This window comes from Thunnus thynnus, chromosome 7, assembly GCF_963924715.1.
Source record: "Thunnus thynnus chromosome 7, fThuThy2.1, whole genome shotgun sequence".
Classification (NCBI taxonomy): Eukaryota; Metazoa; Chordata; class Actinopteri; order Scombriformes; family Scombridae; genus Thunnus; species Thunnus thynnus.
This window is the reverse complement of record NC_089523.1, coordinates 4221711-4236699: the sequence shown is the minus strand read 5'-3', so window position 1 is coordinate 4236699 and position 14989 is coordinate 4221711. Positions and strand designations below refer to the sequence as shown.

The window sequence follows — 14989 nt, the reverse complement described above, 5'->3', positions numbered from 1 at the left end:
GTTGATGTACTATGAGAATGTAAGTAAAGGATGACTGGGTGGATGAACAGGGCTGTCGGCAGCAGAGTTTACTCCAGTAGATGCTCTGCTTACCTTCCTGCTTCCAGGATGTGGAGGGAGTGGATCAAATATCAGGCTGGTAGTCTGATCCCTGCTCTCTGTGTGTGTGTGTGTGTGTGTGTGTGTGTGTGTGTGTGTGTGTGTGTGTGTGTGTGTGTGTATTTCCGCTATCATGCCAACACCACCCACTCCCATCTGAGATCTAAAACCCCTCGTGGGATGTTACATTAGAGGCTAGAATGTTGTTTCTGGGCCGCGTTCAAAGTACATTTTACCGTGATATCTTGGGGGGGGGGGGGGGGGGGGGGGGGCTTATCATGGGACGTAAACGGACCAGACTGACACGTGACGTCTCTCTTTTCGACAAAGTGAGGAGTGGTTGCAATGGTGTTTCAAAAAAGATCGACAGATGCAATAGTCAAATGTATTTACTAGTAGATTACTTTGCTCTGCAGCTGAGAATCCCTTACAAAGTCCTGCTCTTCACTGTCAAATTTCCAATATCCAGATTAGTGGTAAACAATGAGAAATTATACAGCAAAACAGTAAAAAATATCAGTTAAAAATAAAAAGGACACAGTGCGACAATATTGCTGATGATAACCGCAGACAGTAAAGACAATATATTGAGCACAGAGCCATATTTTGCTTTTCAGCGGACCGAAGTGATATCTCTCTACAAAAACTCAAAAAATGTCCTCACAAGAAAGAAAGAAAAAGAAAAGAAAAAAAAAACAATCATCTGAAGTGAGATATCAACAGAGCAAATCACAATAGTTTAACGATTAGAGTGACAGGCTTATATTGATTGAGACAACTACAACTCTGCAGTTATTATGGATAAGAAAATCTGAAAAGAAAAGCAAGAACCCCATTTCGAGAAAGCGGCTTTATCGAACCATTGTGTGAAGAAGACAGGTTGTGGAGGATGCATGATTCTCTGGGATGCTAAAACTACCAGCGCTCATTCTAGTGGAGACTGAACCAGTGGCCTCAGGTCCCTGTTCTCCCTCTCTACTTCCTCCCAGGGTTTTACTGATAGATTGACGATGAGGCGGGCCGCGGCCTCTCCTGCACCCCCACAGTCATCCTCTATTTAGTCTGAAGTCCTCTTTACAGTTCTGCTGGGCGAACACGACAGCATCAGTGTAGTTTTGAAACTTCTTTTTTTTTTGTGTGTGTGTTTGTTGGTTTTCCTGTTCAATTAACTCTATATATAGATGATCCTCTCTCATACAAACATATAAATACACCACCGCTGCTCTGCTCCACCACAGGAAGAGGCTTTGCCAGAGGGCTGACGTAGTCCTGTCGATGTACACAGTCTCTGAAATAGTATACAGGGTGGGCAGGCAAGAAATCTTCAATTTCTCTGTAGCATAGATTTGGACTTTTTTTTGTTGGTGATTTTTTTTGATTTTGTTGTTTTTCTTTGAATATTTTTTACAGGATTTCGTATTTGTCGACAACAAAGGAGGTTTCTGAAGAGAATCTAACAGAGCCGTCTCCGTCTACGTGAGTCACTTTGGTAACCTGGAGGAAAGAAGAAGAGGAGAGGCAATTAGCAGCATGTACGTAAACATTACTGAGCATAAACAGAAGTGACTTCAATTAAATTGCACTAATTCTACTACAGACAGCATCTATCCAGAACATTTATTTCATAACGCAAGAAGAAAATGTCCCTGCCTGCCTTCAACTTTGCATTTTTTAAGACAGAAATTAAGGTCAGACAAGAGCTTTTCTAACATTCATAATACTTGCAGGTAATATGAATGTTATAGACATGTTGTAGCTGCCTAGTTTACTTTGTCCTGATGACCTTGGGGACACCAGATATTGAGGAACAACATCTCTGCTTCTCATCCAGCTGAAACTTTTGTTGCATTTCCTGTACTGTCAGCTATCTAATAAAAAGGCATAAAACGCCCTCCAAAAATATAAAAAACTAAATTCACTTTGGCAGATATTTTGTTTCCCTTCATTTACCAACAATACAACTCAGTCACTACCAGTGTTGAGTCGATTCAGACAGCCAAACAAGTAAATATTCAGCATTACCTAGAATGTAACAGTTTGTCAGGTTGTCTGATATTCAAATGTCAAAATCAAACTCAAACTATTCTGAGAGTTTATCATAAATACATCATATTCATATACACTGTCTGAAAGGCTCTCTGTCGTTTTATTACAGACTACATGCACTAAAAGGAGACTAGACATACACATAATGAGTGAGAACACGTCTCAGGTTCACAAATGTGGATCTTTGCTGCTAAACCGATGTGATCTAAACTATGTGGCTAAACAGCTTCTTTATTACCTTCTACTGAAGCTATAGTAATGTTCTAGCAGAAAACAATATCCACACCCACAATAAAAGGCATGACAGGTGTTACTTCTGTACATGAACCAACCTGGATGTCGCAGTAGTTGCGTTTGGACACAAAGGACACATTGATAGGGAAGAAATCATTGGGCTGGCCGGCGATGCTGAACTCCAGGCTGCCGGTCTTGTTGTTGGCATCGATGACAGGTAGGCACCACTCCAGGATGTTTCGCCTGCTGTCGTGTTTGTACTCTCCGTCCAGGTCACCAATCACAGGAGCTCCAACACCAGACCTGAAACAGGAGAACAGAAACATGTCAATCAACTGCAGGAGACAGGTTTCACTATTTATCACCTTTAATTATCCAGGGAACTGTGATTTGTGAGCATGTGTCCCTAATATCAGCCACACTATCTGTTTAAGGAATCTAAATACCTTCAAAACTGAGAGATTTACATTTTTGTTGCAAAAGATGACCAGATCTCAGATCACAGGACAGAGTATATAAACTACAATTACAAGGTGTCACTATCAATGCATAAACAGCCAAAGACACAAACTCTACTTACGGTACAGGGATGCTGATGACCACGTCGTTGAGCTCAAGGCTCTCCTCCTGCAGCTCGTATTCAATGTTGACATCACAGCCAGTTCCACTCTCTGAGGGCCAGCAGTTTACTGCAGGACAGACAGAGACAGAGAATACAGAGAACTGAGACTCTTCTTTTGTGCTGCAATACTACGTCCATGACTGCAGCATGAAAGCCACAGCACTGGACTGTGTTTAAGACAAGGGCAAACAATGGACATGGTTCTGTAGTTAAAGGGGACCTATTATGCTTTTCCTTATTTTCTGTCATTCATATATATAATGTTACAATGTTGGATGTTCATATTAAATGTAGCCAAAATGTCAAATAATGAGGTGAACATATGTAGAAGTAATCCCTGTAAACAAAAAGCAGCAGCTTCAGACTGCTTGGAACGCTCGGTTTCCAACGTTTTCGGCACGAGCTGACGTCAACTCGTGACAGATTTCTTTATCTGGTCATCTGATCCATGCACAGCGCACACACAAGTGTGTGTTGATTAGCTGCTCTCACTTGTTAGTGCTGAAGTTCACTGCTATGCCCTGATAACATTATGGCGTTTCTGTGGCTGTTTCTGCTTGTACTATTCCTCCCTGCATTATTTTTAACTGATCCGCTGAACAAAGAGCTCCAAGTATCTCCAGATCTTGTTGTGTCGACCTGTTTTTAGGGCTGCTAATTTGGTGATGAGCACATTTCATTCCCTATAAATTCTTCACAATAAAAGTCTCCCATTATTTAGTCATTTAAAAGCTTTTAATGTGAAGCAGTAAAGCAGGAAATGTTGGGTTTTCATCAGCAGTAACTTAACACAACTCTAATATGGCTGTAAATGATACAGCTAACAGTAAAATGAGGCAGATATCTGAAAGTCCAACAGGAACGCAGGAAACTAAACTTCACACCACAGAGATTTATTTAGAAGCTACAAAAGTAAAGAGGATAAAGATGTCACACAATAAGCAGGTAATGAGCGTTACCAAACAGATATGTCCTGCTGTAATCTTTGTTGCTGCGGATGTTCGTGCTGTCCACTCACATATTTCGGATTGGAATTCAGCTCCAACATGTACGGATGTATTAGAGAAGTTTATATTTTGAGTAAAGAACGAAAACAAGAAGCAAAATTCGACTTCTATTGTTTCTTTACATAGCCTCTGGAGCTGGAGGAAGCTTCCTGAAGCTGGCCAATCAGAACAGAGTGGACTTTTAGGGAGGGGGGCAGAGGGGAGGGGAATCTAAAACAGCCTGTTTTGAATTGTAAATCATGTAAAGCTACTTTAGTGGAGTCCCAAAATAAAAATATAAAGCTGGAAATGAGCATATTAGGTCCCCTTTAAGTTTATATGGTTAGTATATTATGATGGTGGACACACTAACTTTTTCATATTTTTGTGTAAAAGTGTCAAATAGTGACAATAAATAACTCTTTCTTATCTAATGAAATAAACACAGATCAGCAGTGTCACTTCAAATCCCCAGATGAGTCATATATTGTGTATATATATCAGGACTTACTGGTTAGAGGTATGAGGGACTCGTCTGTGGTCTGTAGCCTCCACTTCAGCACACCTACATCATTGTTGAGAGGGAAAGACTTCTCTGGGTTCTTCAGGCCAATCACTGAGTCAGCTGTGAACAACTTCTTGTCCACATTGGGATGTGTCTGAGGAGAGAAGGTAGACAGATACAGGACGGTCAGTAAACTGTCATTATTAACTTGTGAAACTCAGGGGAGTCCATAATGCATGCACACATTACAGCCAGGTCCTTTTAAATAATGCAAACGGAAGGGCGACCAGGGTTGGAAATTAACAGGGGCTTGGAGCAAAATGGAATTGGGATGACGGGCTTTGAAATGCCCTCGTAAAATAAAGAGTTAAACAAAGACTTAATATGTTTTGCTAAGCATGTCCGGATTCTGCTCTGTATTCAAAGTGTGACTCAGAAATGTCTGGGACAGCTAGGGTTCTGTATCTGCACAGTTTTTAAGTAGCTGCTGTTTTAGTATGCTTTCTGTTGCTATGGTTGAAAACAACATGCCACTTTGAACTCATGGCATTCTCCCTCTCTACCTTGTCTATTATTTTTCATTTACCATTTACTTTTAGGGGTGGGATATATTGATAAGCTACAAATTTTAAAATAGCTTAAGAATTCATAACAATAAAAAATTAGTGTTGTTTGTCCTGCTGAGTCAAATGTCCTCTAACAAAAAACATTATTTACATGACTAGCAGCTACACTGTTGTATATCAAACTAAACACATGATTATAAAGTGTAGTAGACTTACTTGCAGCTGCAACCCTTTGTTGTCATTATTGTTGATAATGAGGCGGATGCGTCCGTTCTTGTCATCTGTGACTCGGAGCGTCACCATGCCCAGCACCTCCATGTTCTGTAGGCCGCCATCACGACCGCAAGTCAGTGAGATCTTCTCCTCCACACGCAGATGTACACTGGAAAGGAAAGACATCCAAACAGCCATCACAAAATAATCAGCCAATCACATTAAAATTGGGTAATACTTGAGGAACATCTATGTGTAGTAGATGTCGGGGTTAGACCGCTATGAGATGGCAAATAAACATTTTTTTTGTCAATAGCTTTTATTCAATAGCTTTTGACTAACATCCTCCTCGACCATTACATAACACAAATAGATCTTTAAGTGGAAGAGCCTCTGAAACAGTATATGGGCTATTACTGTTCACTGAAAGCAAAAGTTAAGTATTTCTTTAATGAAAGTGAGCAGCTTAATGCAGAATGAGGGAGGCTTCACTTGTTGTCTAGGGCTGAGTGATATACTGAATTTATTCTGTTTATTCTAAGTTATATTTTTGCATGATGTGTAAAATGTCTAAATTGTGAAAATGAATTATTACAACATGCACAAAAATCAGCGTACATGGTAGCTGCTACATTAGCCATCTTGAGTCATGACAGTCCTGTAAACTGTGATGTGATCAGATTCATTAAATGTTCACCTGCCACAGTTTACAGGACTGTGGTGACCTCAGGCGGCTAGCTGTCTCTGACTATCTCGTAGTGAATTTAAAGGTGTCATCTCTGGTTATGAGAGGTGAAGCCACGGGAGTCGACTCAACCGTTTCCAGATGCTACTTTGCTCAGTTTGTCTCTACCTGCCTGGTAGCTAACGCTAGCTGGCAGCAGTCTGCAGATATCAGGCTGATGTTTTGTCAAGAAATAAAAACAGCAGCAGATCAATTAGTGAACTGATCTTTCTGCTCTATCTGTACTGAAACTGATTATTAAACTGGAGGCTTTACTTGGTTGAAGTAACTGGTGGTAACAATCTATAGCTGTGTGGGAAAACCTGTATTTTATGCATAATGATGGCAGCCTTGCAGGAGGTGCAGCTTTTATTATTCTTACTCAACAGTCTTGCATGTTATGCCCTAAAAAATATGATGTTTCAATTCTGCATTTTGCTTTAAAAGAAAGATTATAATTGTGAATGGACCCTAAGCTTTAAAAACAAACAAACAAAAAAGCATGGTTGTATTTTTTGGCCATATTGCCTAACCCAAAGTCAGAGCTTTCCTCTGACCTTCAATCCAATCCCAAACCTAACAATCCCAGAGGATAAATAAACTTATAATAAAACAATATTTAAATCATATAAACCCTGATGTGTCTGTACCTCTCCACATTAACTGGTGGTGGCAGAACTTTAGACACATCGGAGCCTCTCTTTCCTGTGCTAGGCATGATGGTTTCACCCTCAGACTTGAGCTTGTCAACAAAGTTGTCCACCTCTTTCCCTTTAGCACCCAGTTTCAGAGCCTTACTGGGTCCACTTGGTCTGCAAAGGAAAAAAAACACAAAACACAACATAATGTGTCATCAGTGGTCCTCAGCCAGTGTATAAAACATCACCGACTGAACCCTGCCATTCAAAACTACAATGACTGGCCAATACAAATAACAACAACAAGCCATGTTCATTCAAGTTTTTCTTGGAACTGTACCTGACTGGAGCGGGTGTGATCTTGGGCTTCTCAGGCTCGACAATAGTGTCTGTGATGATGGACCCTGAGGAGACGCTGGTCATGCCAGCGCTGCCAAAGCCTCCAAAAGCTGGCACCTTCTTTCCGGAGCGCTCAGCGTCCCTTCTAGCCTGCTGCAGCTCCTTGGCCTTCCTCCTCATCTCTGCCTTAGCCTCCCTCTCCTGGGTCTAGAGACAGACAACAAAAACATCATTTAAAGCATTTTGTAATTACACTCAGATAGAACTACATCATATTCACTTATCTTTTAATTGCTACAAACTAAAACAGTCATAGCAAGTCATTTTTACACAATTACAGTTAATAGCATGAAAATTAGTTGTAAAATCTATTTCTACATGTATATGTATAAATATGTAAACAAGTCTTCCTAATATTTTGTCCCCCTCACGTATGGAGTGGACAAAATATTAGGAACACCATTCAATATAATGCACTCCAGTTCACCACCACCCACTACAACCTCAATAACAAACATAAAGTAGAATTATCACCTTTCTGACAATGTCAACAAAAACTGAAAATGTAGAACCTTCATAAATGTAGAATTTATGGCAGAGCTGTTGTTTTGGATTGCATTAGATTATACAGGTGTTCCTAATAAAGTGGCCAGTGAGTTTATATGGATGGAGAGATAGAGATAGACAGAGAGAGAGAGAGAGAGAGAGAGAGAGAGAGAGAGAGAGAGAGAGAGAGAGAGAGAGAGAGAGATAGATAGAGAGAGAGACTGTTTATCCAAGTAATAACAGTAGTACACTTTATTGTTGATAGAAAATATGTTCAAAGATCATTCTGCTAATCACCCTCCTGTGTGGAGTAAGTACACCTTAGTAATCCTGACTGCTACGGTTCACACTATTATCAATTTTGGTTAATTTTGCTTTCAATAGACTGACACCCATTAACCGATGACTAACCGGTTAATTTTTAAGAAACGTTGTGATGTAGCTTTCATTTGTGAGAGCTGTCCAGCAGTCGGTGCTAGCAGTGAGAGCTAGCTTGTCTGCCCTGGTTAACTTGACTTTATAGCTCATCCTTCTTCTCTTCAAAGTGTTTTCAATGAGTTTAGTCATAGTAGCTCTTGATGGCATAACATACTTGGGCTTGAGGTACCGAACACAATGATTGGCAGCAAATCGGTCTCAATCATTCAGCACACCAACTGTGTGATGGCCTAATAAAAGAGAAACACCTACATTGTTATTACAGATAGACCGTAGGATTAGCATGCTAGGCTAACAGTCTGTCAGCTGTGTGACTTTATATCTGCTCCACAACGTCTTTCTGAGCACACAAAAGTCATAAACACACCTGCCACCTGCCCGGCAGTGTGCTGTTAAACAGGAGACACCACTGCTACATCTTACTTTTATACAGTCTATGGGCTACGCACAGCAAGGCATGGCTATGCTAACGATGCTAGCCATGCTAGCTAGCTGCTAGCTGCTATGCAGGCTGGTAAAATGGATCCATCATATCTCTTTGTATCTGCGCGCCGGTGCTCCTGTCAGTGTCAGAGCCTCCATGTGAGATGCTAAGGTTGGTAAATGTGTGTTTTTAAACCTTATTTCATTTTGGTTTGCTTGAAATTTTGTTATGTGAAACCAAACCAAACCAACGGGAAAACGCACAACTCATCCACTGATTCGGAGCAAAGCAAACAGGTGTGAAAATGCCCTTACATTGCTCCGACTGCAAATCATTCTCTCTGTGAGTTGGGGTGTGAACACTCTGCAATCATTACCACACGGCTGTCGTTGAATTATTCACTCGTTTCAGCTTGACTCCTGTCCATCATGCAGTGCGTTCAGTGCAGCGGCCCAGGAACACGCGAGAACTCGTGAGGCAGACAGCCATGGTAGTGCCGCTTTTTTTTCACAAATTGATTTTCACAATAGAATGTCTGTTTTTTTACAATTCGATTATATAATTGAATTTAGAATATTCATCGACAGCTCTAATATGAAGTAGTTAAACTAGCTCCACCTTGACCAGCTACATTATCACAATGATACATCTCATTCAAAAAACTTCACCTTAATATTTTCATAAAACTGAGAACATTTTATATTGAATATTTAATATATCCATTCTGCTTCTTTGTAGTTTTGCATTATTTCCCCACGAGGATCAATGACATTTTACTCTCTCTAATAAACAAGAGATACACAGCTGTGTGAACTCACCTCTCTGACAGCACGGAAAACCTTCTCCTCGTGAGAGTCCATCTCTGTGAAGGTGCGGATCTGAGCGAGGTTGACGTTCTCTCTGTATCCTAGTGCCACGATCTCATCGAAGGCAAAGATCAGGTCGAAACAGTGCTCAGATATTTCACTCTCCTCCAGCACACGACAGTATTCTGGGATCTGGACGGGCAGGGTGGAGACATAAAATTCAGATTCAGATTTGTGATCTTTTAGAAAAAAAAAAAAAATAGTGACAGAAAAATCACTTCATCATTGACAGTCAAAGATAAAAGCATCTGACCGTGGATAAAAATACTACTGAACACTGCTTACTACTGTGGGATCATTTAGGCATTTGTTTGTTTTGCTGAGCTTTGTCAACAGTGTTTGTTTTCCGTTTATTTTGAACGCACCTTTCACCCATTTCTGACAAAGATCAACTTCAAACATGTCAAAGAAATGGCAGCTGCTGAACAGTATTAACATCAAGGTTTGAAGCCGTGTGGATTCACACTCACTTCCTATTAGAATTTTAGATTGTAGATGTAACCAGACTCATTTCAGTGCTAATATTTCTTACAAAAAGTTAGTAGTTAGTTGACGTAATCGACTTCATACATATCATGCGTGATTTAGGTTTTCAAACTGTCTGTCTAAAAGAAAAAAGGGAAATAAATAAATGAAAGTCATCTAAAAAGTCAAAGCAGTGTCACATTACTTGTAGAGGAATGATGGCAGTGCAGCGTGCTTTCTGTTACATAGAAGAAATAAATTCAGTCTGCCAACTTAAATGAGCTAAATACTTTACAAGATGTAGCCACGCTGCTGTATCTGATGCTACATACAGATGTAACAATGAGTTCACTTTACTCAGAAATTGATGCAAATGTGATAAAAAGCTTCCAATTCAACATACTGTCACTTTTGGTTGTCAAATGTAACAGTCAGACCAAGTGTTGAGTACAGCTTTCCCCTGAACTTGACTATAGTTTGTTTTCATTTGTTTTTTTCCTCCATGTTGAAAGTTGACATTGGGGATTATTTTGTTAAGGCAGGTATCTGCTCTTGTACACTATGGGACAACATGCGTGTCCCGCTCAATTAATATCAGAGAAGAAGAATGAAATTGCTCATAAGTGGACGTGCCTATTTCAGCAGCAGCAGCATCCATCTATCCATTTTATGCTTCACATGTAAATGCTGCTCATCTACAATCCAACTTTACACAATCATTACATTCATACATGAATTATCATTACATCTGATCTATAATAGATTAGTATGGATGGATAAATGGTTCAAAACGAGGGTGCCACCACATGACATCACATTCATCACCATCATTTACACAAGCAGAAACAAAAAAGAGGCTCTATGATTCCTCACCACACGAGAGAAGAGTCTGAGTGTCTCCAGGTCCTCCAGGATGTTGCTGTTCTTGGTGGTGATGAGGACCATGTAGAGTTTCTCCAGCGGCTGATACACATAGCGAACACTGTCCGTTTCCACAAAGGTGTGCTGCTTTCCCGTGTTCATCAGTTTAGGGAATGCAGCCAGGAGACCCTCGATACGTGTCCGGGTCATTTCCACAAACTGCCGCGATACAATGGCCTTGCCGGCCTTGGTGCACACCGCCGCTGCCAACAGCACCTGCAGGCAAAGCGAGTTCATTATTGTGCCTACAGACCTTTAGTATTAACACAACAATCATTCATAATCTATCCTAGTGTGGAAAAAGTTGCTAAAAGACAAGTATTTTTGTGGGGCTGAATGAACTTTACAATGTACAATTAAGTTGATAGTTCCCCTTTATACTTTAATGTCAGGTTCCACTAACGTTTGAGTATTTCTAGGAACAGTTTGCCAAGGTAAACATCATCCAATTTAATATTGTCTTAAAATAATATCTTGTGGCACAGAACTTGAAGCCTTGACCAAATTCTGACAGTCTTCCTGTGCAGTTAGCAAACACATAACCAGCTCAGCTCGCATTTTTAACTTGTATTATCAGTTCACACTGCACCAAGTCACCTACCTTGCTGACTTTTAATGAAGGGGACTGGAGGAGTATGTGGCAAAATGGCTATGAAAGCTGACTAATGTGACTGAAAGAAATGCTGCAGTTAAGATATGTATGCAGAATTTGACAATGGTGAAAAGCAATTCAGAGGACGTGTTTAAATCTTGTTGATGATCTGTGTGTGTGTGTGGCAATAAGCGAAACCAAGTTTAAATCACCAACATTTTAAATGGTGCTTGGATTGACGAACCCACCGTAGATTTACAGTTAAAAATAACTTGCATATAAGTGTCTATTATATAAAGACGTTGTTCATTAGATTCTGGTAGATGAAAACATGAATAACATTAATTCCACGTTGACAATGGCTGAAGTTAGAATGAAAGACTGCAATGGATCTGAACTTGATTCAGACACGACCGACGTTGACAGATTTGATTGAAAGTTGTCACAGCTGGCTATTAACAATAATGTAAACGATATGTACGTTATGGTTTATTTGTGAAGCAGTTTTGTCTGTCTGCGGACAGTCTGACAGCAGGTAACGTTAGCTGGGATCCGGCTAGTGACAGGAGCTAAAGCTAACGCTAGCATGAAAAGCTAGTTAACGGCAGCACCGTCTGCCTCCCTGTGCAACTTGTTCACCTGAAATTTCACTCCATATAATGTAACCTCGATTCATTTTTTAAAATCATTTTAGCAACTAAATATAACGTTAGCGTTGTCAGCCCTTACGGAAATAACTGTTTGCTTTTCCGCAGCCAGGTTAGCCAATGTTATGATAATTGCTAGGCCCGATAAAAAGCAGGAAAAGATCTTGATTTTCGATCGTCACTCACCATTTTTGGTCTCTCTCTATGGAACAACGATCTTCAGTCTCTCGTGTTTGTTGCTTTGGTGAATTCTAGTCACTCTGAAATAGCAAGATAGGAGCGTACAGGTGACTTCAGGTTGTGTGGTTGTTAGCTGGTTAGCGTTAATATGGCAGCGGTACAGAGCCACGTCTCCACCGGAAGAGCAGCGCCGGATCAGCCCACCGTGGAAACCAGTGACGTGGGCCCGAAATGTTGGCTTTGTTGCATAAGTGAATCCATGGTCGCACTGCTTCCACTTTTCTTATAATCCATCCATACTTCCATTTGAGCTTCTGTCGTTTCAATCAATTTTCCTCTTATTCACACTTCTCAGGCGAGAGCTCTGAATGTCTGTCTTTCATTTGACTTTCATGCGCTGAATAAGCGATGTCTGTCATTAGTGATGATGTGGCTGTAAATACTTCCATCTTCACGAAAAGTTATCATTATTTTTTTCCTTTCTTTTCTGCCAAAAACGACTGTTGTCAACACAAATCACATGTATTTTAAAACGAACTTTCGCTTTATTTTTTACCTTAAAAAATATCCTCATATAAAGTTTGACACGAAGCGTAAAATTCCCTAAAGCCTAAGCTATCTATAATTAGCATTCAGATAAAAAAAACCCAAATATATATATTAGTTAGAAATTGAAAAACTATTTGTTATTTTGCTTTGTTTAAGACCTCAACCCTTTAAAGCTAAACCTCACTAAAATTGCCAACTTAAATAAACTTGGTCTTTATAAAAAAAAAAAGAAGATGTTATTTACTGAACAGACAGAAATCAATAAAAGAAAAGGCTCTTGATGAGATAGTATGCATTATGTTAATTACAAAGTCTGATACCTAAAATCAAAATGACTTATGGGGGCATCTTACCCCAGTGGTGGGGTTAATCCCCCCCCCCCCCAGTAAAGGAAGTAAATTGGATCAATTATAAACCTTATTATTCATTATTATATGGTTATTTTTGTCATGATATAGTAATTTCAGACAGACTGTTTACACTGATCTCACAATGTGCACTGTTACTGTACGGTGCAAAATTTTTATAATAAGATATATTTTACAAAAACTTTTGCTCAGATTTACTCAGTTTCTGGGAACTATTGTATATTTCATTGGTCCAAACTTTAAAGATCAAGAAACTGTTAGATCAGAAGAACATTTGTGCTGAATAGTCTCCTCATGTGGTTTTATGTGACCTTGGGTCATTCTTATCAAGGCTGGATTACCACAAGAACTCAAGCCTTGCTGTGTCAGTTTGTGTTAACTTCATTGAAAGTTTATTTAGCAATATGCACCACTAAAGCACAATATTAACTGATATAATAAAGGCCCCAGTTGTTTTACTGGCCGATACTGAGGCCCTATCGTGGGTCTGTAAGTCAAAATCTAGTAATAAGAACTCTGTTATTTCAGTTTTGCACTCACATGTTGTATATTCCTAAAATAATGTGTTAAGTTAAATTACCCCACACCAAATTTGGGGACATTCTCAACTAAAATGTACAGTGTATCACCATAACACTACAGAACTTACAGTAATGCAGTAACTTATTTTGGCCACTGGATGTCACCATTAGGTTGGAACCATAGACTGTATATAAATATATATATATATTTAATATAATATAATCTTTATATACAGTCTATGGTTGGAGCCACACTGTCACAGTAGTTATGCTGCCTGAAGTGATGATTTTAACACGTACAAAAACAAAACTCTATTCTTTAGAAATCGGCACCTTCAGTTCAAATCAATTTTGTATCTGCTCTATTTAATTATAATGGACATTCATATACCTACAGCCCATTTATGATAACTTATAACCTCCCTGTCACATATGAAGAATTTGCTATTGTTTATAAAGCTATTCTACATGATTCATCTCACTTAATGAAAAGCCATATTGTGTGTAAAGATATTAAGAAACAACCAACAAACCATTTGTCAGCAGTCTAGATATCACTGGTTCTAAATGCAATAATCAATATACTGGGAATTAATTGTAGAAACAAAGAAAGATCACTCCAACAGGAAAGTTCTGTCAGGATCACTTAATTGAAGATATCAATTGGAATAAAACTTACCATATTACCATATTAATGCTGTATACCCAATAATGCTGGAGAAATACATTTAAATATATACCTCACTAATGTTTGTCTCTCATGTTTTGCTGATGTTGACATTCTGTTGATGTTGACCCATTTCTGGTCAGATTATAATCATTTCCAACATTATACACATAGTTTTAAACTTTCTCTTAAAGATGTCATAATATATTTTCAATGTAAAGACCCCAAGACAGATTTTATTGTAAATATCTTGAATATAATGAAAATTTATTTTTATTCAGAAATGTTTTTCTGACAGATAACCTATATTTCCTCTTTTCCTTCAGAATTTTACATATTTTATAAACTCTCTAAAATGTCCTCAAAACAAAGAGTATATGCAAAATTAATTCATATAACTACATTATTGAAAACTCTTAAAATTCAATCTGCCTTTAAATGATATTGTATACACTGTATTTTATTGTATTCTTTATTATTTTTATAGTCCTTGTCCTTTCTATTTTATGTTGCCCTTCAGGAGACTTGATTATAATTTACTTTCACAATGTTTCACACTTGTATTGTGATGAAATGGAAATTTGTTTTGGTTAATTAAGTCTAAAAGTGTTTTTAATAAGTTCCACTGTTCAATTTTCCTTATATATCCAAGAAAAGAAGTATGTGGGTGCCAGCTGTACATGTTTCATGCTCCCACTTCCTCCACGAAAACTGCAAAGTTGATTTACCGGTAGTATTTGCCAAGGCCACATCATCAGGTCACATCTGAGGAAAAAAAAACACAAGGGGAACTTAAACTGTTTCTTCTAATGACCAAAGTATATTTAACAGCA

The 14989-nt window shown here is 38.9% G+C and overlaps 1 protein-coding gene across 1 annotated transcript; it reads right to left on the bottom strand.

The window, feature by feature from the left end:
• Positions 1–358: 358 nt before the first annotated feature.
• Positions 359–12263, bottom strand: LOC137185631 (coatomer subunit delta). The gene is made up of 10 exons (XM_067593889.1): positions 12058–12263; positions 10585–10848; positions 9199–9378; positions 6974–7179; positions 6646–6807; positions 5275–5440; positions 4499–4646; positions 2960–3068; positions 2478–2682; positions 359–1593 (listed from the first exon to the last, which is right to left on the bottom strand). Exons 1-10 carry the CDS (start codon positions 12058–12060, stop codon positions 1504–1506), a joined length of 1533 nt encoding a protein of 510 aa, XP_067449990.1. The 5' UTR covers positions 12061–12263; the 3' UTR covers positions 359–1503.
• Between the last annotated feature and the right edge of the window lie 2726 nt (positions 12264–14989).

What these genes read in the sequence shown, in the direction of transcription:
- LOC137185631 (XM_067593889.1), bottom strand. An exon ending in CCACCAGTTAATGTGGAGAG is followed by an intron (nt 5,441 to 6,645) that starts GTACAGACACAT and finishes TTTCCTTTCCAG; the next exon opens with TGTACATCTGCGTGTGGAGG. An exon ending in GTCATCAGCATCCCTGTACC is followed by an intron (nt 2,683 to 2,959) that starts GTAAGTAGAGTT and finishes CTCCTGTTTCAG; the next exon opens with GTCTGGTGTTGGAGCTCCTG.